This window comes from Gigantopelta aegis, chromosome 4, assembly GCF_016097555.1.
Source record: "Gigantopelta aegis isolate Gae_Host chromosome 4, Gae_host_genome, whole genome shotgun sequence".
NCBI classification, from domain to species: domain Eukaryota; kingdom Metazoa; phylum Mollusca; class Gastropoda; order Neomphalida; family Peltospiridae; genus Gigantopelta; species Gigantopelta aegis.
In genome coordinates, this window is record NC_054702.1 from 73,466,874 (window position 1) to 73,491,287 (window position 24,414).

A 24,414-nucleotide genomic window follows, 5' to 3' on the forward strand; every position below is an offset into this window, starting at 1 on the left:
GAAACATCACTAGAGGGGGTCCAGAGCGAAGTTCACACAGTTAGGAGCACGGATGCCATATATGCGTAGACGTCGTCAGGACTGTCCTCGCTGATACACCTCTGTTGCCAGAGATGGTACGGACTGTGAGGGTTGCTGGCTGAAACCTGTTTCGCAGATGCGTGGTTCGGATTCATGTGTCTTGGCGAGGGGTTGTGTGACGGATGGTCGGCCGATACGGGGACAGTAACTGATATAGTTTTGTTGATATCGTTGCCATAAGTGTCATATAGTGTTTCTGTGGACGTTGAATTGATGTGTGACGTCACGCTGCGAGGTCACAGATTCAAGCATCCCTATGACTCGCCATCTGCCACCGAGACGTGGCATGACGAAATTGCATCAAACAGTTCACTGTGATGGAGCAAATGGAAGGTAAGCCGGGACATTTGCCTGTGAATTTGATGGTGATAAACACTCTAGTTCGTCTTCTCGGTGGAGACAAATGGCGAGGTGCATGAGAAGATACTGCCAGAATGGATACAGGAAGCATCAAGAGAAACTAGCTTATGCCTATGAAAAGGCAAGGGAGCATACAAGAATTCAAGCAGAGGCGAGGAAGGCTCGCCATGATGAAGTGCTTAGAGATAACAAAGTAAGTATTGATTATCTTGTATATCTCAGGAATAGAAACATCAAGAGTAGGAACAAGATTCAAGACCACTGGAGAAGTCAGCTGTACAGTCACTGAAATGCTGGATTCAGATGGAATGTTGTACAAAGTATATCCTCTGGAAGATGATAAAAACGCCAGGGTGGTGAACAGGTCAGAGATGAAAGAGAGTTATGTCAGATACAACCAGAAGGATGATTTCATGGATGTTGAAGGTCAGTCAGACAATGCAAGAGATGACTAGTCTGTTGCAGTAGATACACTGTCATCATCTAGTGAGGATGATCATCCACATCAACTTTTGGTAAACGATGTAGCACGACATACAACAAAAGGTAAACATCGAAACCCATATAACTTGCCAGTAACCACCAACGAGCAGTTCATAGATGAGAAAGTTTATTGATCTACGTTATCAAAAGAAGACCTTTTGATCAGACTTAGAGCTACGTTAATGCAACAGGCAATTAGAGAGGTAAGTAGCGCTTTGAGTCACAGAGATACCTAATAATGTGGGATTCCTAACAAGATGATTATACTATGTTAAAACAGTAACAAGTCTAGCTGGTTTGCAATTTAGTTTCAAACAGCATATTGATATGCTCATGGCAGTGCCTGACATGATATGTACGTTTATAATATAACATAAGTAGTTTTTAGAAATTTGTCGTTTAAAGTAGCAATTATATTTGTTTTACAAAATAGGTCCATGAATGTCATCATGTTTAATAATTTTATGAATGTTTTCGAGAACATAAACATGCATAAACACAACTAAGGCGTCCGCAGTTTATTTCTCTTTATTTAGACTTAGGGTACTTGGGAAGTCCTTCCAAGACACTTGGGACATTAATATATGGTAAACACTGTCATTGGAGCTATCTTAAGGAACCCAGGACAGTAATGGTCTGCCAGTATTGGCCAGGTGTGACGTGTGATGTTATCAGCGTGACTGGGGTGAAAGATAGAGAGAATATCTGGCAAGAGAGAAAGACGTTTGGACCAACACTCCATATCATACCATATATATATATATATATATATATATATATATATATATATATATATATATTATCATCATGGATTAAAGAATATAATCGGGATCGAACTTGTGTAGTTTTTGTGAGTGGGTGCTTTATACTCTCGGCCACATATGTATATGGGTTATATATTTCTTAAAACCACAGTAAACCTGTAAACTAAACCGAACAGTTTACTTGGTACCAAAGGTGTTCGGTTTAGAGGAGCTTTTCACACACACACACACACACACACACACACACACACACACACACACACACACGCACACGCACACGCACACGCACACGCACGCACGCCTTTACCTTTTAGCCATAATATAGGTGCAGAGTTATTCCAGATGAATTTATAGCCGGTTTTATGTTTATCATACCAAGCGATTCTCACCAATTTATTATCTGAAAATGACAATTCATTTGATCTTGAAAAGTTGAAGAAAATATTGGTTAACATACTTAACAGAATACAAGTCTAATGTAAAACAACAGACAATTCCGAACAAGCAAGAAAACTAAATAAACAATGAAAATGTTCAAGGTTGTAATAATTGTTGTTGGGGGTTTTGGTTGTTGTTTTTTTTTTTTTTTTTTTTTTTTTTTGGGGGGGGGGGGGGTGTTATAATTAAAACGTCAGCGAATTCATTTGTTTGTCAAATACTATAATTAGAAAGGTGATATTTCTTTCATAATTTATTTTTAACAATTGGTACGTAAAGCTGAAAATGCAGTTTCAGTTGCTTCTTCAGGAGCTGATAACATGATACACAAGTGCATGTTTATGTGTAATTATTATTGTTGTGCATTCATACCACAGTTAAACTGAAACTGCAATGTCTTCTACTTTTTATACCTTGAAATTGTTGAATCTTGGTCCGTCTTTGTATATCACCATTTTTATCAAAAAACACATGGCCCGATATCGAATTGAAATTAACTTTGCTCGTGTTGTTCTTGATTAATTCGCCCATGTAGCTATTGGTGTAGGAGAAATCTTCAAGTCTAAATCCTATAAACGAAGATGATAGAAAACTGGCATGGAACATAAAGAGTATGCATATATACAACTAAGAACAATGTTTAATTAAACTGCACATAACTCAGTATACTAGTATAACCTGCATACATTCCATATACACTTACCATACATGTGATCTTTAGTTGAAGGTAATTGGAAGTTTTCAAGTGTGATTTGTTTTCATGATTAGTTCAACTTATGAATCATCACATTCTTAAAATAGTTGAAAAAGAAAAAAAAGTAATTGAAAAAATAAAATAAAATAAAAATGCATGTGTTTCACTATCACAATAATCTGTGAGAAATGTGTACACTTTTAATTTATTTTTCGTGCATCCAATTCCTAATTAATAATTCCATAATGCTGATATTTTTTGTCATTTACCTGATTCACACCAAAATAGAAAGGGATTTAATTTTGTCCCTATCGAAGCAAGCCATACTCGGTTCAATTGTACACCTGTTTTACGATTGACAACATACATTATTTTTTCTGACGGAATGGGTTTATTTGCATCTTCATGAACAACAAAACTCTGAAGTAACAGTATACCCGGTATATTACTTTTAACCTCAGATCATGGGATAACAGCCAGATCAGCTAGTCTATCTGTAGTACTGGTACGGTAGTTCGAAGCCAGAGTACTATGACGGTTAGAGAGCTAGACGGACATTTGGACAGTTATCATGCTCTCCTGTCGTCAGAGACCAATCTATATCACTATTGCACAATCTCTGCCTACCAAACGATAGTCAAAGATACAACAGCAATCCTATGTTTCACGTTAAATACCGTTATATCGATCATTTTAGAGCACCCTGATGAAAATAATAGTCCATATCAATCACTAATACACACACTACAGGAAGAAACCCGTCAGCAAATACGTATTTAATCGGAATGATAATGTATTTTGCTAAAAATGGTAAATGTCGATCAGTAGAGTGACTGCAAGTAAATTCATAATATTCATTAAATATGTTTGGAATGGACATTAAAGAAAAATGCCCATGTACAGAGGGGGTGGCTAGCCACCCTATTCACACACACCTGGATTCGCGACTGAAAGAGTACTTCAAGTTTTAATATTGGTTTAATCTGATGCGCATAAACCATGCTATTGTTTCCTTGATCACCTGTGACCCCTCCGCCAGTTTGAAGTATCCACTTTTAATTACTGTTTTGTTTTGGTGTTGTTGCTGTAATTAATCACCACAATATACATCATTAAACTGCCCAGAAAACACGTCTTTGCGCATATTATTTTCAATATTTTGTGGGGATCATGCCCCCGATCCTTCTTACGAATTTTGCTGCCTTTTGGACCTCGGCTCATTTGCGTTGGACAAATTCAAAAATTGCTCGTGGTACATTGATGTGGCCCCCACCCTCCACATATCTAGGTCCGGCCCTGCTATCAAACGCATGATTTGTATATTATTAATGCAAAATCATTTTTAAAACATTGCTTTATATTTTGGATCCTGATATTTAGTTTTTGATTGCATACTCACAAGAAATAACCTAGTGCTAATTTCATCAATTGTATTTTTGAAAGTTTTTACAATAATAAAATAAAATAAAAAAGGATCCAAACAATCACAGAACTGTTTTAAATTTGAATGATGTCAGAATTTAACTGACATCATTTTGCATAATACCTACAAGAATAATAAACTCGTCCACGACATGGGAAAATGTTAAATCACATTTCAGCTGCGGATCCAAGGTGTAGGGAAGACCGTTTTTATTCATCCGGCCGGCGAGGCCGTCTTTGCAGTATATAGATTTATATTGTTGGAAAACATGAAGTCAACATAAAATATATAATTGTCGTATAAATTGCATATTTAATGTTTTTAACTATATACGTTAACCTTACGTTAACGTCGTATACCGGTTTTTATTTGGTATATTAGAACCTATACCCATATGCTGTCTCCAGGCCAATAATGCTGTTTGTTAGCGGTTTACTATATTTAAGCCGTGGCTGTCTGTCTGGTTATAGCTACTACAATGCCTTCATTACTAATACAAAATGACTTTTAAAACCAGGGGTTTTTTGTGGGGTTTTTTGGTTTCGTTTTTGTTTTTGGGGTTGTGGGTGTGTGTGTATCATTCTGTTCTTTAAGAACAGGGTACAATTTCTTCATAATAACTTTCTTTGCAAATAAAGAATAAAATATAGTCACGGTATAGGATCATCTACTATTAAGAATTGCAATGAGTAGGTGTTTATATAATTCGAACACACTTTAATGAGGACCGGCCTCGGTGCACGCATGCATGTGTGAACCATATACCATTGGTCAACAGGCTGGTTTCATCGTGACATAATAGGTCTTAAGTGGCTGGAAGGCATGGGACTTTAGGATGAGCTGTCAACCGACTCTCAACTTTGTGATATGCAGAGTGCTGGTATCTGTAAGGCTCAAGTTTATTAGTGTTGAATCACTTGCACCACCAGTGATCCATTTGTGATTCAACAAAGGCCATGGTTTGTGCTATCCTGTCTTTGGGAAGCACAAATTGTTTGATTGTTGTTGCTTTTTGGGGGGTGGGGGGGGGGGTGGCGTGCCTTTTTTTCCTCTGTAAAATTCTGTTCTTTAAGTACATGTCTGACGCCAATAAATGTAAATAAAATGTGTTTCCGTCAAATAAATAATAAAACATTTCACGGTATAGGATCAATACTATTTTTGAATTGCAATAAGTAGGTGTTTATATAATTAAAAATGCTTTAATGATTTCATAGACTAAAGAACATGCATTAAGTTTCTAATTAACGTTTTACTTCTAACAATAACAAACACATAGTTTAGTGCACTACCATCGGGCTTATTGTATCATACTAGTATACATCTAGAGCCACATTCACTTAGTCTGTTGTACCAACGCTGCAGTCGTTCAGGTTCACAGGTTTGATACTGCACATAGGAACTCAGGAGTGGTTTGATCAAAAGACCGCCCCCACCCCTCTGCAGTAGATGCAGTTTATTCATTCTGTTCACTGGTGAACCATATTCCAGCTTGGCATCCTAAGGTGATGGAATGGTTTTCAGTGTTGTTCAATTCTGGCAGTACAACATATTCCTTTCGGTCTTATTATACAAACTTACGGTGAAGCGCCGGAGTGTGGATCATTTGCATATACTTTGGTGTATGAATGAATGAATGAATGAATGTTTAACGACACCCCAGCACAAAAATACAAATCGGCTATTGGGTGTCACAAATGGTAATCAGGCTAATACACGGGTGTTAGGTAAAGGCACTGGTCCCATCAAGGTAGCAGTTCCGTGCGGTCCTTTTACCTGTTTTCAAAGAAAACAGAGGTAGTATTATATCCTGTTATACTGTGGAAAATAAGCAGGGGCAAGTATTACTCTTTACCCAGAGCGGCATATACACCAGTGATGTGATGATTTTAAAAAGTATTTACCTGTACCACAGGCAACCCATATTCTCACATTTGTTTTAACCAAGGAAAACACATCATGGAACTTGCCAACTGGGATGACATATACATTTGTGTCAACAGTGCGCATATGAGAGTTGGTACAGCCGTTCATAATAATGTCCGCACATGAATTAAAAGTGTGGTGCCTGACTCCCCGTAGTGACATGGTGGCATTGGGCAAACATTTGCTCGAATATCTGTGGTACCAAACGTAATGGCTATTTGCTTCTTTTCGTGGGGGTCTACGGTGGCAATCTTGGTAGTGTGGAATACAAAAGGTTCCTCTTTGTTGGGTGGATCAGTCCAGTTTCATAGGCCCTTGTTTTAGTAGTAACCTGACATTTCATGAGTATGATGACCACGTCTTTTGAGGGGGGGGGGGGGGGGGGGGGGCGGAGTTTTTTTCTCGTTCTTTGCTTTTGTTTGTTTTCTTCTGACATAAACATAATTATATGGATGATGGTAAGATGAATGGTAAAACCACAGTACTTCCATTTCGGTATGTAACTATTGACAAGGCCGTGTCCTATGTTCTCTGTCAGATGAGCTATCTCGGTATCACCCGAGCCCGGGAAACACGGATCCTACAGTGTTTGTCGAGTAATGATTCCACATATGGGGTCAAACATTCGTGAGAAACCCATAATTGCACTGCTTGCGTTGGTATAGGACACATACATAATGAACAGCAATTTAAAGCATCAAAAGAAGAAAAGCAAAGAAAAGGTATTAAAGGAAGCAGGCATCCTGGCTAAAGTGAAATCATCGGCCCTGCCTCAAACATCTACAGAGGTTGTTACACCACTTTGCTTTCCTCAAAAAAAAGTAGATGGGACAGTCTGGTGTGCATGGAACTCCAAAGCAAATAAAGATGGTCCTCATATCCAGTTACTGAAATTGTTTACAATTATTCTGTATGATAAGTTCAGCGACCTGAACATTTTCAACCAAGCGAGGGGAACATAATAGAAACCATTTTATTTACACCAGGATTCCCGACTGCAGCACTCAAACAGTTTACCTACCAAGCTGAAATATGGCTCACTAGTGAATAAAGTTACGACAATGTACCCACTCTAGAATGATTGGGATGGACTTCTGATAAAGACAGCCTTTCTACATGTAGCCTCCAAGGGCTGCAGTTAATTAAGTGGGTGTCGTCCCATTATGTCTACTTCTCGACTGCAATTGGTCTAAAAGATAAGACCATAACATCACCTGCGTAATAATGGACAGTTCGGGTACAATCTTTACTCGGAATGTTTGGTTGCTTAATAAATGAATTTGCTTAAAATTACACTACCAAATGGAAGTGAACCGTTAAATGTAGTTTTAAGTCTTGAGGAGATACGTTAACAGATGTGTTGTTAACAGATGCGCTGCACCAGAGTGTAATGAAATGTATTTGTTACTGTAATAATTATGGTTTCAATAACAATTCCATGCCTGTGCAGTGGCGTATAAAGTCATCAAAGCATCTTCAATATTATATAACTCTGCATATTGCAATTATTAATTGCGCTAATATATGCCGTGACTACAATACATTAACTATTTTCAAGTAAATTCTCATGAATGACTTGACAGCATATCAAAAAGGGTAGTCCATGGACAGCCAGTGGCGGGTTTCCTCTTTAATTATCTGTGGCCCTTAACCATATTTCTGATGCCATAATGTTGTGTGTGTCGTTAAATAAAACATTTATTTCTTTCATTGTAAAGTTTCTTCTTAGACTATTTAAAACACAATGCTAATAAAGTAAACGCTGGTAACGCACAATGGACGTTTGTTTTCCTCAATAATATTTCTCTATATTTCGTTCCTTTTATACACATCTAGCTAGTAATATTTGTAATTATATAACTGCATTCCTTTCCACTAAAAATGTTAGGTTTGACCAAAGAATTGCGATACTAGGTGACATGGGTGCTAAGATATTGGTACTAATAGGTAATTTAAAATCCAATTTAGCCACCATGATGTAATTCGGGCAAGTGATTCATATAAGTTGAAAATTATGGCATTGGGCAAATTGTTGACGAAATCTGATGCTTTTATCAGTAACGTCTACATCATTTTATAGTGTAGGGGCATATGTAGCTAAAATAGGTCCCGTCGGAACTTCATGTTAATGTTTGGAACCAACGATATTTATAATCACTATTGTATACAGATTCAGAAAAAAAAATATTGTTCAATTTTTTTCTGATGAATATCAATCATTTTGAGGTCACCACTATAAATCTGTTCAAGGCGCTAAGTGAAATAAAATGTCACTGTATACTGTCTTTAAAACATTGGCATGTAGCATGTTAAAAGAAAAGAAACCATGTAAACTACACTAAAACATCAATATTTGTTTTATTGTGGTTAGGGGTGGAAACAGAAATCTGAAAGGGGGTGGGCGTGAAATAGTCTAACTACTAGATGTTATATCATATTTTGTGAAATTCAACCAAAGTTGCAGTTTCCATTAAAAGGTGGTATTTAGTGTCTGTCAAAAGCAGGACCGTAGGGACGGGGTGTGTGTGCGTGGGGGGGGGGGGGGGGGGGGGGGCGCATATAGAAAAACCTTGAAACATTTCAACACCATTTCTTGCAGTGACATAAATGTAATTAATGGCCTATGGTAGAATGTCCCACACTGACTTCGAGCTCTCTGTGGGCGGGATCTAGCTCAGTTGGTAGTGGATTCACCTGGGGTGCTTGAGTTGAAGGACTGAACCCGTAGCTGAACCCAAGCTCTGATTATTTGGTTTTCCTGTCTTAACCAGTGTCCCACGCCTGGTACACCAAAGTAAAGGTATAGCGGTATTCACTTAGATTATATGACCACATGTTTGACATCCAATAACCGACGATTAATAAAGTACTCTAATGGTGTCGCTGAACAAAACAAACTTTAACTTTCTAGCTCTATGGTACTCCAACGCAAGGCAGCAAGGCATGCTGTATTACGGTTAAAAGTACTTTCCATGCTCTGAGGATGCTAGTCTGGTTAAAGCACAGAAATCTGTATTAATTATTGCCTCCCCAGTGGCCCAGTATGTTTCCTTTCTCCAATCAATGAACACAAACATTTTGTCACAGCAGCCAAAGGAAAATGGGCTATGTAAGACACCCGCCAGTTCCTAGATTTCAAGACACTGCATAGGCATCCAGTTATCAAAAAGAGTTTCCAGCATCGAAAGCAAACCATGGCTATAAAAATATTGTTTCAGAGATGTTGCTGCGCTTGCCAGAACCAAGAAAACTGTCCATTGTGCATATTTGGATTTTAGAATGTCCTTCACTGACAGCATCACCTACTTAAAGCAAAATGTGTCTGTATTTGACACATGATATGGACACGAATGTAGTATTTTATTTCTGACATACCTCGAAACAATGAAAATGTAAACAATATAACGAACTAAATTATGTTGTTACAGAACGTAGCCTAACTGGGTCATGGCGTATGGATATTTGGTTTTAAGTATACATACCACGTCATAACCAAATCACTAATGTACTAACAGATCAGTTTTCCTTAAAAAATAGAGCACTCTAAAACATTTGCCAATCACTCGGAAAATGAAATTGATGAAAAGCGAGCATTTTAATGTGGTGAAGCATTGTAATAATACAGCTAATTTTTAATTTGAATGACATTAGTATTACAATGACGTTACTTTACATCTTACAATAACACGGGACCTCTCAGAAACGATCTCTAACATACGTTGTATACAATTTTGATACACAACGGTGATCTACACAGGTGTGTAAGAAAAGATTATTCATCTTGAAACGATCTGAGCAACAAGCCATTTCTTAATAACTATATATGTCATTGCCCATCTTAGTAAGTCTGTTCATCATATCATTGAAAGTGTGGACTTCATTGCCTCTTCTATGCCTCGTCTATCTGCTGCTTTCTCTAAATATATTTTCCATACGTCCCGACTATATCTCTCAGAAATCTCTTTTGCGTGTATTTGGTCTGTTCGTGGTGTCTGAGATTTTTCAACTTTTGGCCGATCTTCATAGATGACTCCAGGTCTACTGCTACCTTTTATAGAAGCATTATACTGTTCATGTTCCTGGTCAATAGCAAAAGCAGATAAGTTAAGCACCCTGCCAAAAATCAACATTGTATTCATTAAGTGTCGCCAAATGGACCAAAAGTAACCTTTTTTTTTTTCATTTTAAGAAAGCAATAATGATAAAAATACTTACAGTATATACAAAAATAAGTTTGCTTTTCAAATGTTCGGAGAAAGAGCATTACTTTTATTTCCAACTGCAGAACGGAAAAACAAAACTGGAACGGGATTCATGATTAAGCTCTGTGATTGCTTCAGTCTTTGACCGACATGAAATATAAATCATACATGCCTTCTACTGTAGGATGGTGGGGATGTGTCACATTAGCGGTTTTTCAGAAAGGAATCCTGAAGAGGCAACATCAGCCTATATATACTAGGATATCCACTAATTCAAATTATTAAGATTTGCTCCTACACTGAGCTCTGTCACATTCATATGAAGGCATCTGAGAAGCACAATTAAGGAATCCTGAAGAGGCAACATCAGCCTATATATACTAGGATATCCACTAATTCAATATTATTAAGATTTGCTCCTACACTGAGCTCTGTCATATTCATATGAAGGCATCTGAGAAGCACAATTAAGTGATATTCACTATGACTTAATGGGCATAATATACATTCGATCCATTTGTCATTGGCACACAAAGGGTGGTCCAGGATGATTATGAACATTTAGTACGTAGTGCCAATTAACTTCCACCTTCACCACACACATTGCTTGATGAATAGGCTGCATCACAAAAAAAGCATAAAAGAGAAATGGTGGTCACATGTTTCTCATGGGTGGTACTGACTGGTTGATGGTTATCATCGAATACAGACCACGAACTAATCACACTTTGGTCCCCACCACACCATTCAAAAAGTATTCCAGGTGCATGTAATTCATATGCCCTACAAGGTTCATGCCTACAATATGTGCATTGGGCATATGCACTAACCAGTGTAATATGAATCCTGTGAATGTTTGCAACATAATTTAAATATGTAAGTCACTTTGTCCAAAGGTGGTCCAAAGAAGTGCATTTGCCCTTGAACTATTTACTAAATAGAAGCCATACTAGTTTAGTATAAACTATGTAAATCTTTAATGTTAACTATTAACCTCCCCCCCCCCCCAAAAAAAAAAAAAAAAAAAAAAAAAAATAATAATAATAATTAATAAATAAAACAACATGAAATTGTCAATAAGCAGTAAACTAAAATGTGTAGTGTACTTATATATGTAAATCTGTGTAATTAAGTGTAAATAACAATAAATGACACCTACAACGGCTTTCATTGCAGCCAAAGTGGTCATTTAAAAAACAATGGCTGCCACAGCAATCACCAAATAAACCTCCAATGTTACTATTTCAAAAATATTTCCAAAGATACGTCTTAAAATGCAAATGGCATGTTTTTATCATCGAAGACACACATTTGTCCTTGTTGGTGATGAGTCAGATGATGATCTTAATACTGAGTGAAACCTTTTAGTTGAAATGCACACATGATATTTGAGGGCAGTTAATATATAGTGTGCTCACCATAACAAAGAAACAGATAATTTATGCACATATAAGTTGTATAATATAAACTAAATCCGCAGAGGTTTTTAGAATAGAATAGACTTTTTAAAACTATATTTAATTAAAAATGGTTATTAACATGGTTTATGATCCTGAATACCACATCCATACATAATATTGACTTATATGTACAATACTCACCACAAGCTACCCATCGATATACTACATGTCCATGTTCTAAGACAAAACACCTCTCACATTGATGCTATAAGTCAATTTTGGGTACTGAACTTGAAAAATGTACACATGACCTTGATCTTTATTAGAAAAAAAAAATGGAACCATACTTTTTTTGTAATATACATACTATAACAATTACAATCATGGATGGTTCCTAAAAATAACATTCAAGTCCCACAAAATTACATATGCCCCTACAATATTACTCAGCTTGAAAAATATACTAAATACGGTGACCATTTTGATAACGTCATTTGAGCATGTTTCCCCACAGGAATTCTGGGTAATTTTGACCTGTGAGATAGTCAGGAAATACTGTATACTATCAAGAAATAACAAAATTAGCTGGTTGTACAGTAGTTGCCACTTGATCCCCAAAATGAGCCTCAATCTGCATGGCCATCAGTTAGTATTATTTTTTAGTATTATTTTTTCGACAAGCTTCATAAAATGGAATACATGTACATGTAAACTTCGGCATATGACAGGTATAACTTTTACACGTAAACTAATTAAACTACATATATTATTCTGCCCATATGTACTACACAGCTCCATGGATAAGCTCATATTCAGCAACGCCTCAGCACATTTTAAACATCTATTTAGCAATATTCTCGATTAGGTGTTGGGCAAAGCTGGATATACCTCAGAGCTTAATACTATATACGTACCATAAAATGGCCTAATAATAAAGTGCTTGGCACTATTAAGTAGTCTGTTGTAAATAGAGTTAGTTTGTTTCAGATTTGCCAACAAAAATGATACTTATCAAACCGTTATACTTGTATTTTGAAGGTCAGCCATGGTAGCATTCAGTGCGTGGGCAATAACCCATACTGCATCATATGTAGCCTGCGTCCATTCAGGATCCGGAGGGGTTTTGTTGCCAGTCTTTTTATAGAAATCAATCAGAAGCTGTTGTAGTGTGATACCATTGTCATCCTTCTCCGTCTCTGTGTCAAAAGCTGTATAGAAATCAGAGACGGTGAAGTAGTTGCCGACAACCGACAATATTTCATTGTAAGTACAGTCGGTATCATTGACTTTCCACCAACTGTCTTTGAAGACGTCTACAAGCACCCAAACAATCTTCGGTCCACTGAATCTGATTTTAAAGGCCTTCGTAAAAAAATAAAAAAAAAATAAAAATAACGTAAATTATTTATTATAAACTATACCTTGAAGTAAAATATATCACTGGTAGTGATATCAAATTATCGGGGGAGGGTCGAGTAATTAATACAAACTATGCTTTATGGTAGGAATATTTGATAAAAAATGTTTTCTTCTTTTTCTTCTTCTTTTTTTTGTTGGTTTTGTTTTGTTTTGTTTTTGCAGAATTTAATCCATCATAGAAATACAAAAGTGATTGGTGGTGTGCAGAGTAATTCTGTATACCCATGGGGCAAAATGGGAAAAAAGGGACCCTGCCACTTAAAATCATATCTACATATATCTACGATCACAACCTAGGTGGACAACCTTGCCAACAAGCTACTGGAAATTTGTTATTCGCTGTTAAATATGATAACCCTGTGTGGAATTTGTGCAGTGTTTTCCATTTGTCCAGTAGTCGGTCTCTGATTTGTTCTCTGTTTGGAAAGTGTTTACTTTACGTTTGAAGTTGATTTCAAATGGATCTTTTCCTAGGAATTCGAGGGTGCAAACCGATTTTTTTATAAACTGTGTCCAACATGACCCCCTCGGACCCCCCAATTTTTTGCTGGGGGTCAACATGAAAATTTACTTATATATACTGACACACAATGAAAACGCAAAACAGATATTTTCAATATTTTGTTGTGATTAATGAAAAATATATTTATTGAACTTAAAATAACAATTTATGAGAGGAAGCCACTGATTGGTACTTTTGTCTGGGTTTTAATCGTGGTTTTGTTCTCGTTACACATACAATAGCAGAAACACACAAAATGGTGTGAAATGCGTTCACTACATGCTCAATCATGCTGCATGCAATGCACGTGAAATGCCAGTATGTGGACACATAAAAGTCACGCAACGGTGTCATATTCCTCGCCACGACTCAGAGAAGAACAAAGGGAGCGAGCGTTGGGCATGGCTCAAGGGGGGGACTTTGCAAAGCCAAGTTGCTAGGACCTTCAGATTCCGTCCATCAACTATTGGACGACTTGTTGAACGTCATCAACAGACCGGGAGTGTCCGTGATCGACCTCGACCTGGTCAACACGATATGACGTCATGGAAGGCCTATCCATCCGATGATGGTCATACGTCGACTCAGAACGGATGGACTGAGATGCAGACGTACAACGGTAACATCATGACACCGCGACATCGTGCTGCGAGACTAGTTTGCTCTCCAGAATAGTAATCATCCACCAGCCTTTTACCGGAGCATTGTTTTCTCAGATGAGTCCCGTTTCTCTGTCTCCTTTTCCGATGGAAGAGCACGTGTGTACAGGAGACTCCATGAACGGTACACTGACGGGTATGTGAGGGAACGTGATCGGTTTGGCGGCGGTTGTCTGATGGTATGGGGGGCAATCAACTGTGATTTTAGGAGTGATCTCATCATTTTCCACGATGCCCTTACAGCCCAGCATTATGTTGACGTTATTCTAAGACCAGTTCTGCAGCCATTTTTGCGCCCTCACCGAAGAGGAGATCCCCTTCTGTTTCAACAAGACAATGCCTGTCCACATACTGCAAGAATTACCCAGGCATTCCTGTAACAAGCCGGTATCACCGTTATGAACTGGCCCGCGGTTTCTCCGGATTTGAACCCAATTTAACACATGTGGGATGAGCTAGGACATCATGTACGTCACCGCCAGCCACCACCGCGTAACGTCGCTGAGCTTGCACAGGCATTGCAGGAGGAGTGGAGGAACATTCCTGTGGTTTATTTGAGATGTTTGTGTCAATCCTTACCCCGTCGTCTTCACGCATGCTCACGGGCCAATGGTGGACACATCCGATACTGACCTTGATAGGGGGGGGGGGGGGGGGGGGGGGGTTGAACTTTTCGATTACGAATGAAACTCGATTACTGATGATAACTGGCCATGTTTCCATGTGAATGTATCTCATGAATACCAGTCATTAATGTCATATTACATTATCCATCAATTCATTAATAGTTTGTCGTTATTTGCAATGAAAAGTTGTTTTCGCGTTTTCATTGTGTGTCAGTATATATGTATAAATGTTGGTCGATTTGGATAATTTTTACATCGATTTATATCAATTCAAGGATGGCTAATGAATCAAATAATTTTCAAAATCCAACATGGCCATCATTATCCTTAACATTAAAAATGGCCTTGAAAATGGTAAAATTTTCTAACGGTTTCACTAAATCCATTTCAAATCTTGTTAATATCATTATATTATATATACTGAGTCAAATTAAAAACTTCACAACCGTTTCATCTTGGCTAATTAGCAAATATGATAGAAGAACGTGTGAAATAAGGTAATTTTTTATTGTATGACGTCCAAAGAAAGAATAGGAATAAATGTTTAGTCACAAATCTGTTCGATGCGCCCACAGCATTCGGCAAAACCACAAACAGTGAAAATGGGTCATCTGATAAAATCACAGGTTCAGTATAGCGCGTATACACTCCATGTGCACCCAGAACTGCAAGGCAACGCCTCCTCATTGACTGCATGATGCATGTAAAGAATGCATTAGGGATACGGCGCCACTGTTCCACTAATGACGCACAAAGTTTCTGGAGGGTTCCAGAGAGTGCGCAGGCGTCTACCCAGCACATCCCAGACATGCTCGATGGGATTCTAGTCGGGCGACCTTGGTGAGTAATCAATGACATTGATGCCTGCATTACTCAGGCAATCCCTTGTCAAGATGGCCGTGTGGGGCCTGGCGTTGTCATGCTGAACGATCAGGCCTAGACCATGAGCTGCCATGAAGTGCGCAAGTCCCTGGGCCAGCACCTGGTCACGGTATGCAGCAGTGTTGAGGTTGCCACGGGTGAAAAGAAGACGAGAACGTCCATTTCCACACAAAGCACCCGAAACCATTACACTTCCGCCTTCGAATCTGTCAACTTCACTGACACAACACTGAACATGATGTTCACTACGTCGTCTCCAAACCCTCTGACAGCCATCGACAAATCGAATCAGTGTGAATCCATCACAAGTGGCGTTGTGCCCACAGTTGACGTTGACGTCGATGAAATTGGGTCAAAATGGGTCCAACATATGGGCGCCACGCGTGGAAGTGTGTGGTTCTCAGCCGATTTCGGATCGTCTGTGCGGACACCCGACATCTTAAAAGTTCATTACTGTAGCTGTCATGAAACGGTTGCGGAGGTGACGGAACACAATATGATGGTAATCTGCCTGTGACGTCGGGGGCGATCAGCTGTGATGACCGTTTGTTGTAATCGTGTTCGCAGATCATAAATTGCCCGTCGACTGCAACCCAACGTCAACGTCAGCTACTGACGTTTCCGCGTGCAACATGCCGACGGCACGTTCACGCTGCACAATTGTGAGGCGTGGCATCGATAACAAATCGGTGACGGACTACTGGGCGAATGGAAAACACTGAGTGAATTTCGCAGAGGGGCATCTTATTTAACGGAGAATTAAAAAAAAATCAGTAGCTTGTTGGCAAGGTTGTCGACCTAGGTCGTGATCCTAGATATATGTAGATATGATTTTAGGTGGCAAACCTTTTACAGCACGCCAGATCCATTTAAAAAAAGAAAAGAAAAAAAAGAAGTGTTTTGCCCCCTGGGTAGTATATAAAAAGGCCAGAGTTAAATTTAAGATTTAATTAAAACACAATGAACAATAACTTTAACCGCATTTAATTCAGATATTACTTACAGTGCCTTCGATGTCTCTGGCAAATAGATCAAACCGACCGAATGCCATTTCATATTATTTATAAACAAATACTTTGAACGTGTTAAAATTCTTGTTGCTACTGACAGGTTTATGCTAGTAGTGTTTGTATCCCTCTGTTAAAAAGGCTAGCAAGAACATCAATACGAGCTATAGCATGTTTAGGAAGGCGGTCTCTAGTAAAATGATTTAACTTATTTCCATATTATTCGTTCTTCCCAAACATGCCTTTGATTCAATGTGACTGACCTCACAGAACACCTGTCTACCTTTTTTTTCATAAAAGGCACCAATGATAATTCTTGCATCCATTGCCTGCAAAATAAGAATAGTTATTCAAACTTGTTTTTTTTGTTTTTTTTAAACACACCTGTTTCTGTTGTATCATTATTATTTTAACGACAAAGAAATAATCTGAAATATTAACACTTTTATTAAACTTGTGTGTTTGCACAATGTGGAGTCAGTGCAAGTTGTTTTGCCTGTAGGAGGACTGCCACTTCAAACACTGGAAATAAAGCAAACCTAACACTGATAATAAGCAACACAATTATGATTATCTTACCTTTAATCTTTGAACAGCCTCTTTGGGGCTTTCCCTGAATGGGTGCTTCCCGATTACTTCAATGTTTGACTTATATAAGACTGTTTCAATATGTTCCATCAACTAATAGTAAAATAGAGACACTGCATGAAAATTATAATTCAGAGATGAATAGATATACCGTATAAGGAATATAATTATAGAGCATATGTCTAGGGAGTTATGTTAATTTTTTGAAGGTTGCATTTTTTTTTGCTCAAGTTAATAAAATTTTGGTTATATGTTCCCATGACCTACCTGAACTAGAAATCCATTGGTAGCATTTTTTCTGACCACTATCATGTCAGCCATCTTGAAATTCAAAATGGCCGTCATTTTCATATAATGTCTCTATATATCTCCACTCCCATTTGACATAGAAACATATTTTTGGGGTCTATTTAAACATATTATGTTCGTGAATTAAAAAAAAAAAAATTAGTATTCATTTCACATGGCAACCATCTTGAAATTCAAAATGGACGTCATTCCATTATATTTTTTTCTCTATCTTTACTCCCATTAAGCACAGAAAAATAATTTTGGGTTCAGTTTATATCTATGAGCTCAGATGATTATTTTGTAAAAAGGAAAATTGTTGTCTGATCTTGGCAGCCATCTTAAAATTCAAAATGGCTACCACTTTAGTATATATATATTTTAATATCTCAACTCCCGGTTGACATGGAAGCATAATTTTGTGTCCATGTACATTTCTGTATTCCATGCATTGGATGGTTTTCATTTATATAGTCATTGAATCGAGAAAACAATCTTGAAATTCAATATGGCCGCCATTTTAATACATTTGTCTTATATCTCAACTCATGGTTAATAGAGAAGCACAATTTTGTTGTCTAGCTGTATATTTCAGTGGTCAATGAATCTAATTCTTTAGATTTATAGTCATCCAACTTTTGTGTTCATTAGTACATTTTTAGGTCAAATAATTATAATATTGCAATACTAATGACAAACTAATGAAATAAAGGAATATACAATCTGTAAATTGCAATATATAGTGGCATATTAGGCATCTGTAATAGTATGCACATTGCAGCAGTCCGCATCAGTTTCACGTTTGCAACGCTCTGTACATTGAAGGTTGTGTCGCTTACACTAAATTACAGTACATCTATCTCAACACTTACTGACACCACAATTGTATCTGATCAGTTCTACCACAGATTCTGGTTGAGCCTGCACCTCCAACAGCAGTCACAAAGATACCAACCACATTGACTCAACCAAGTTTTCATGGATCAAGAATGTCCAAATGTAGCATGGCATCTTGAGCTCAGAAATGTGCTTGGAGATTTCTTCTTTGGGTATGCTGTTTTCATACCCCAGAGGTAGGTGACGGTGTTTCCACACTTTAGTTTGGTGATGCTTTCTTGAACTTTTCATCTTGAGTAGCTGCATCAGTTGTAGAAATGACCCTTGTGCTTAGTTCCGTGCATTAAAATCTTCACATTTTTCACTGACCTCTTTGTATAGTTCATCACCGATTCCAACCTGACTTTGGTCTTACTTACATATGGAGCTTTCGTGAATACATTGAATTCTCTTTATTGATGTCCACCATCACCAATTGTTCTGTTGTATCATATTCAGTTACAGCATAAACATCTGGTAAACCGAGTCTATATCTGGATACAGTTCTTTATACAATGTTTGCAGGTTGATCTGGTTGTAATTTACATATAATTATTTGTGTATCCTAATGGTGATAAAAACCCAACAGTCTGTGTCTTTGATGTAGAAATCCACCTCATTGCCTGGCCCGATTACTTCACGAGTATGAGGAATCATGTGTCATTGTCACATCATGGCCTGCAATAGTTTTCGATATCGTAGCGCTGAGATAGCTTTGAAAATCTGTAGCTTGGTTAGTGGAAATATCTGATGTCATCTTTCATAAATATTATTGTGTTAAAAAATAAATCTTACACCCATGTAACCATCTAATTGAAACAAAGCATGCAGGAAATGCTTCTGTTCACTGACAACATATATGGCAGATTAGAAGTGAATTTCTGCACCAGTCACAGACTTAGTTCTTACCCTGAGTAGATCACACACACTGATCTCACTAATTATCGGTACAGACGTAAGTCGCAACCAGATCAACATGCAGTTAACTGATGATGAACTGGGTTCAGAAAGAAAATTAACATTACCAGGGTTGCATGTAGTAACTGGATGTGACACAACAGGACAAAGTGATGGTATATGCAAACAAATGTTATTGAATGTATTCGGGAAAGCTCCACTGGCTATATTTGAAGTTTTTAGCCAGCTTGGAATTACTGATGAATCATATAAAGAGGTCAGTACTCCAAGGTACTAAGCTCAAAGGTCATTTGTATAATTGATGCAGCTATTCTGATAGGATAGAAGTTCAAGACACCATCACCAAACCAAAGTGTGGAAACACTGCCAAATATCTAATAACAGCATACCCAAAGAGCATATCTCCAAGCAAATATCCTAGCTTAGGATTCCATTATTAAAAAAGTGGCTAATTTAAACAACATTCAGTTAGCCAGATACTAAATGGTAAGCCCTGTTAATGTGTCATTGTGAATTACTGTTTACAATTGGTCTGTTCCTCTATTCCATTAGTTTAAAATCTAGAACATGAAAGTCATTAGTAATTCAATATTTTCATTATTTCACATAAAATGTATGTGGACTAGGAGGAAAAGTATTTGCCAAATGATAAAATTGGTGGCCATTTTTAAATCTCCATATGGCTTTCATTTTGAATTTTTAACGTGGTTCCATGCCTGGAGGATGGTTATTCATTGATCCTAAAAATGTACAGACAAAAATAATTGTGCTTCTGCCTTAACCGGAAGTTACGATATTTTAAAAATACATTAAAATGGTGGCCATTTTGAATTTCAAGATGGCTGCTACAATTGGATGACTATAAAAATGTCGTCAATAAATTCATGGCTACATAAATGTACATACAGACAAAAAATATTGTGTTTCTATGTTAACCGAGAGTTGAGATATATCGAAAAATTTATTAAAATGAATTTCAAGATGGATGCTTAGGTCAGACAACAATTTTTGTTTTCAAAGCTTAATTCACTGAGCTCATAAATGTAAACATATACCTAAATTGTTGTTGTGGGTCAACTGTGAGTAAATATATATATAAGAATATTTAATTGGCGGCCATTTTGAATGTTATCAGCGAGTTCATTGCCCTCAAAAATATAAATAGACACAAGAATTGTGTTTCTATGTTAACTGGGAGTCAAAATATATGTAAAATATCCCAAAATGATGGCCATTTTGAATATCAAGATGGCCACCATGATCAAATGACTGAAACAAATGCAACCAATGGATTTCTAATTCTGGATAGTCATAAGAATAAAAAGAAATACATTTTACGGACTTGAGCAAAAAAGAAAATGCAAATTTACATAACTGCCTGGACTAATATTAGTCTAAGAGGTAGATAGCTTTAATCAGAAGTTTAGATAAGGAAGATTTGACAAGCCTACTTCATGTAAAAAGTGGTACTGATTCCAAAAATTGCAGCAGTAAAGTCAATCTGTCAAACGCTCGGACAAAATTGCAACAGAATTTTCTTTAGTATTTTTATACAAAGCAACCAATTCAATATAACATACAAAAAGTATACCAAATTCTGAGCATGGAAAATATGCTATATTTGTGCATGTATGTTTTCGAAAAAAGTTTTATGTACATGAGTATTACATGCTAAAACCAGGTCTCTATTTAAATAAAATACATGTTGAACACTTGCATGTTACAAAATGCACATATTACGATTCTTTAAAAGTTTGGGTTTTAAAAAACACACTCGTTAAGATAATTTAAGCACAATACTTGTTCGGTGACAGGTATAGCAATTAAAAATAGCAGTTTTGAAAGTACAGACGTTATCTCATGGATGTGCATTGTACCCAGGGATGAGAATGGCAAATGAGAAAAACAGCTGAATTTTTAAAAAATGAAAACAGAGGCCAGAGACCATGATCAAAGGCTATATTTCATGGAAAACAAGCAAGAATGCACACTTCCTTTCATTTGGAGGTGTTTAGGAATACTCACTTGATTTTTTGTTTTTTTTTACCACAAGTACTCTCCTGGCTAAGCAAGCATTTCCTGTGGATGAGTGTTTGTACTGCTACACTGTGTTCCCAGAATAATAACATCTTTTCCCCGTCTCTTTGCATTTCAGGTTAAAGAAAATCACATTTGAAATTTTTTTCATTTCTCTAACTTCATAGGTGCTGTCTCCTGGCATTTCAGAGTTTAGAAAACAATTTTCTAAAATAAATTTATTGGATTCTTAAAGTGTCACAGTTGACTTAAATAAAATTATTTTTGGTTAGGTAACAATTATGGTTCTTAGATTTTTCAGTGTCCTCCCCCCAATGTCACTGGTACTCTTTTCTTGCACTTCAGTTACAGATCAAAATGTTTTTTTGTTTATGGCAGCCTTTTTACGTTTGGCAACTAACTGCATCAGATTTCAGTGGCCTTTCTTTTCTGTGCCTTTTGATGGGCTAGCCTAGCAACCTTAGCTGCCTGTTCTTGTGATCTTTTCTGCAGGGCTCTGCTTTCCATCTTTTGTTGCTGACAGCGCACACTTCTGAGTTTGGCTTCTTAGATTTCTCTCTTTTCTTTCTTTTCTTGTATGTAACTAGAAGCAGAAGTTTTAAAATTTCGGCACAGACAACTATCAACTTCATCATGTTTAATATCCCTTTTCTGAAATATTCCAGAGATGTCATCTTTCTTGACATCAGGCCATATTTCACTGTTTGTATGGCACTGAATGTAGCAATGTTCATCCTCGTTGAACGGATGTCAATAATGTCTCCCATTAAATTGAATGAAGACTCCACCATTGGCCCATGGAAGAAGCTGAGACAGACAGAGATCATGTTTGAGATGGCTGGATACTTATTTTCACTAATAATTAGACCCCACCAATCCGCAATGTTTTCTCCCTCAACATATTTCTTTAGAGTCCCATCTACCTGGTACTTGAGAACTTCCAGTTATAAGCTCTCTTCCTCTTCCTCAATGAAAAATGGTTTCAGATACTCCCCCAATTTTGTCATTGCCTTGAATACCTCACTATGTCCCCTGGCTCGAGGATCGATTGATGACATAGCTCTCAACAAGCCATTGTTAAGTGGCAGTGTCTTCTGCATGTGTTTAGCACCCATAATATAGGCTGTAGACACTTTTTTCAGGAACTCTTTGATGGTTTTATCATTTCTGTGGTTGGTGCTTACAATCTGAGTAACAGCCCGTCCGACAAACATGTATTTTTGATCAAGAAATTGATTTCCATCACTGTCTAGACACAACAGCTTCATTTGGTACAGTACCAATGTATAGATAGTAGGCGAATTTTGGAAACCTTTTTAGTGCTATGTAGAACCTACACAAAGGCTAATTATGATAATTAATGATAATGACAAAACTCACTATTATAATATATGCTCTCTTTTGTTTTGTTTGGCCAAAACTCAAAGATTTGTTATTACAGGGGAAAAAAACTTTCTTTTTTTTCTTTGAATAATGGACCCGGCGTAGTGTAAAAGGTTTGTCACCTAAAATCGTATCTAAATATACGTAGGATCACAACCTAGATGGACAACCTTGCCAATAAGCTACTAAAAATGTGTTATGTACTTAAAAAATTGTTTATTTAACGAGGCACGCAACACATTTAATTTACGGTTATATGGCGTCAGACACATGGTTAAGGACCACACAGATATTGAGGGAGGAAACCCGCTGTCGCCACTTCATGAGCTATACTTTTCGATTAGCAGCAAGGGATCTTTTATATGCACCATCCCATAGACAGGATAGCACATACCACGGTCTTTGGTGTACCAGTCATGGTGCACTGGCTGGAGCGAGAAAGAGCTCAATGGGCCCACTGATGGGGATCGATCCTAAACCGACCACGCATCAAGGAAACGCTTTTACCACTGGGCTACCCTTCCCCCCATCCACCCACCCATACGAAATTCACGCAGTGTTTTTATCTTGCCCAGTATATATCTAAGTCTCTCATTTGGTCTCTTTTTCAAAAGTGTTTATTTTATTTTTGAACATGATTCCAAATGGATTTTTTAAAAAGGAATAGGATGTTGCTAACCGATTTATGATAAGGTGTGTCCAACATGACCCCTCGTAACCCGCCCCCTCCCCCCCCCCCCCAGCAAAACAAATGTGTGTGTGTGTGTGGGGGGGGGGGGTCAACATGAAAATTGTATGTAAAAAGTGGTGCTGATTCCAAATTTAGCAGTCTTCTTGACCCCACTTAAGTCAAAATTGCCATTTCGGTTTCCTTTTTTTGCCACATTTGGCCAAAATCAGCAAATTATACAGACGATCTAGTCCGGCATCAAATAAGCTTCTGAATCTTTTACAGTAGGCCTACTAATCTGTGGTCAAGGTCTGGCCAAAGAAAAACAATCTCATCGATTCGGCCAACTTTTGGACACATTTAGCCAATATTTGGCCTAAAGCAGTTATTTTCCATAGCAATTGTAATGGAATTGTAGTCGATATGAATGAAGAGTAGGGCTGTCACATTTACAGAATTCAAAAAAACGTTTACACGGTACCTATTAAACGAAACGACCCCGTTTAAACATTCTTCATAATGTGTGCCCAGTTTTAACTTGTTAACCACTGCTATGTATGCACTTCAGCCAATTTTGGTAACCTCAGAGTGGGTGTGGCTTCGTGAGTGTGTCATGCATTTTTCTAGAAAATAATTTGAAGGTAGGTAATAAAAACAAAACAGACCATAGTGCCCCAATTAGGTGGATCTACGTTTGAAATGTTTTAAACTTGGACATTGCATTTCACGCGCTTTGACAGATTTTGAACAGCAGTGCTCTTCCTACAATCTGTCCAAGATGATAGGCT

General features: G+C 37.5%; 1 protein-coding gene across 2 annotated transcripts in view; it reads right to left on the reverse strand.

The window, feature by feature from the left end:
• Positions 1-24,414, reverse strand: part of LOC121371074 (gamma-aminobutyric acid type B receptor subunit 1-like) — a 113,525-nt gene that overhangs the window by 36,827 nt on the left and 52,284 nt on the right. For both annotated transcript variants that reach the window (XM_041496704.1, XM_041496703.1), the window contains 5 exons: positions 17,446-17,547; positions 17,130-17,195; positions 12,797-13,133; positions 2,540-2,695; positions 1,996-2,088 (listed from right to left, as the gene is read on the reverse strand). In XM_041496704.1, coding sequence (XP_041352638.1) covers positions 1,996-2,088; positions 2,540-2,695; positions 12,797-13,133; positions 17,130-17,195; positions 17,446-17,547 — 754 coding nt within the window. The remainder of the gene's footprint in view (positions 1-1,995; positions 2,089-2,539; positions 2,696-12,796; positions 13,134-17,129; positions 17,196-17,445; positions 17,548-24,414) is intronic.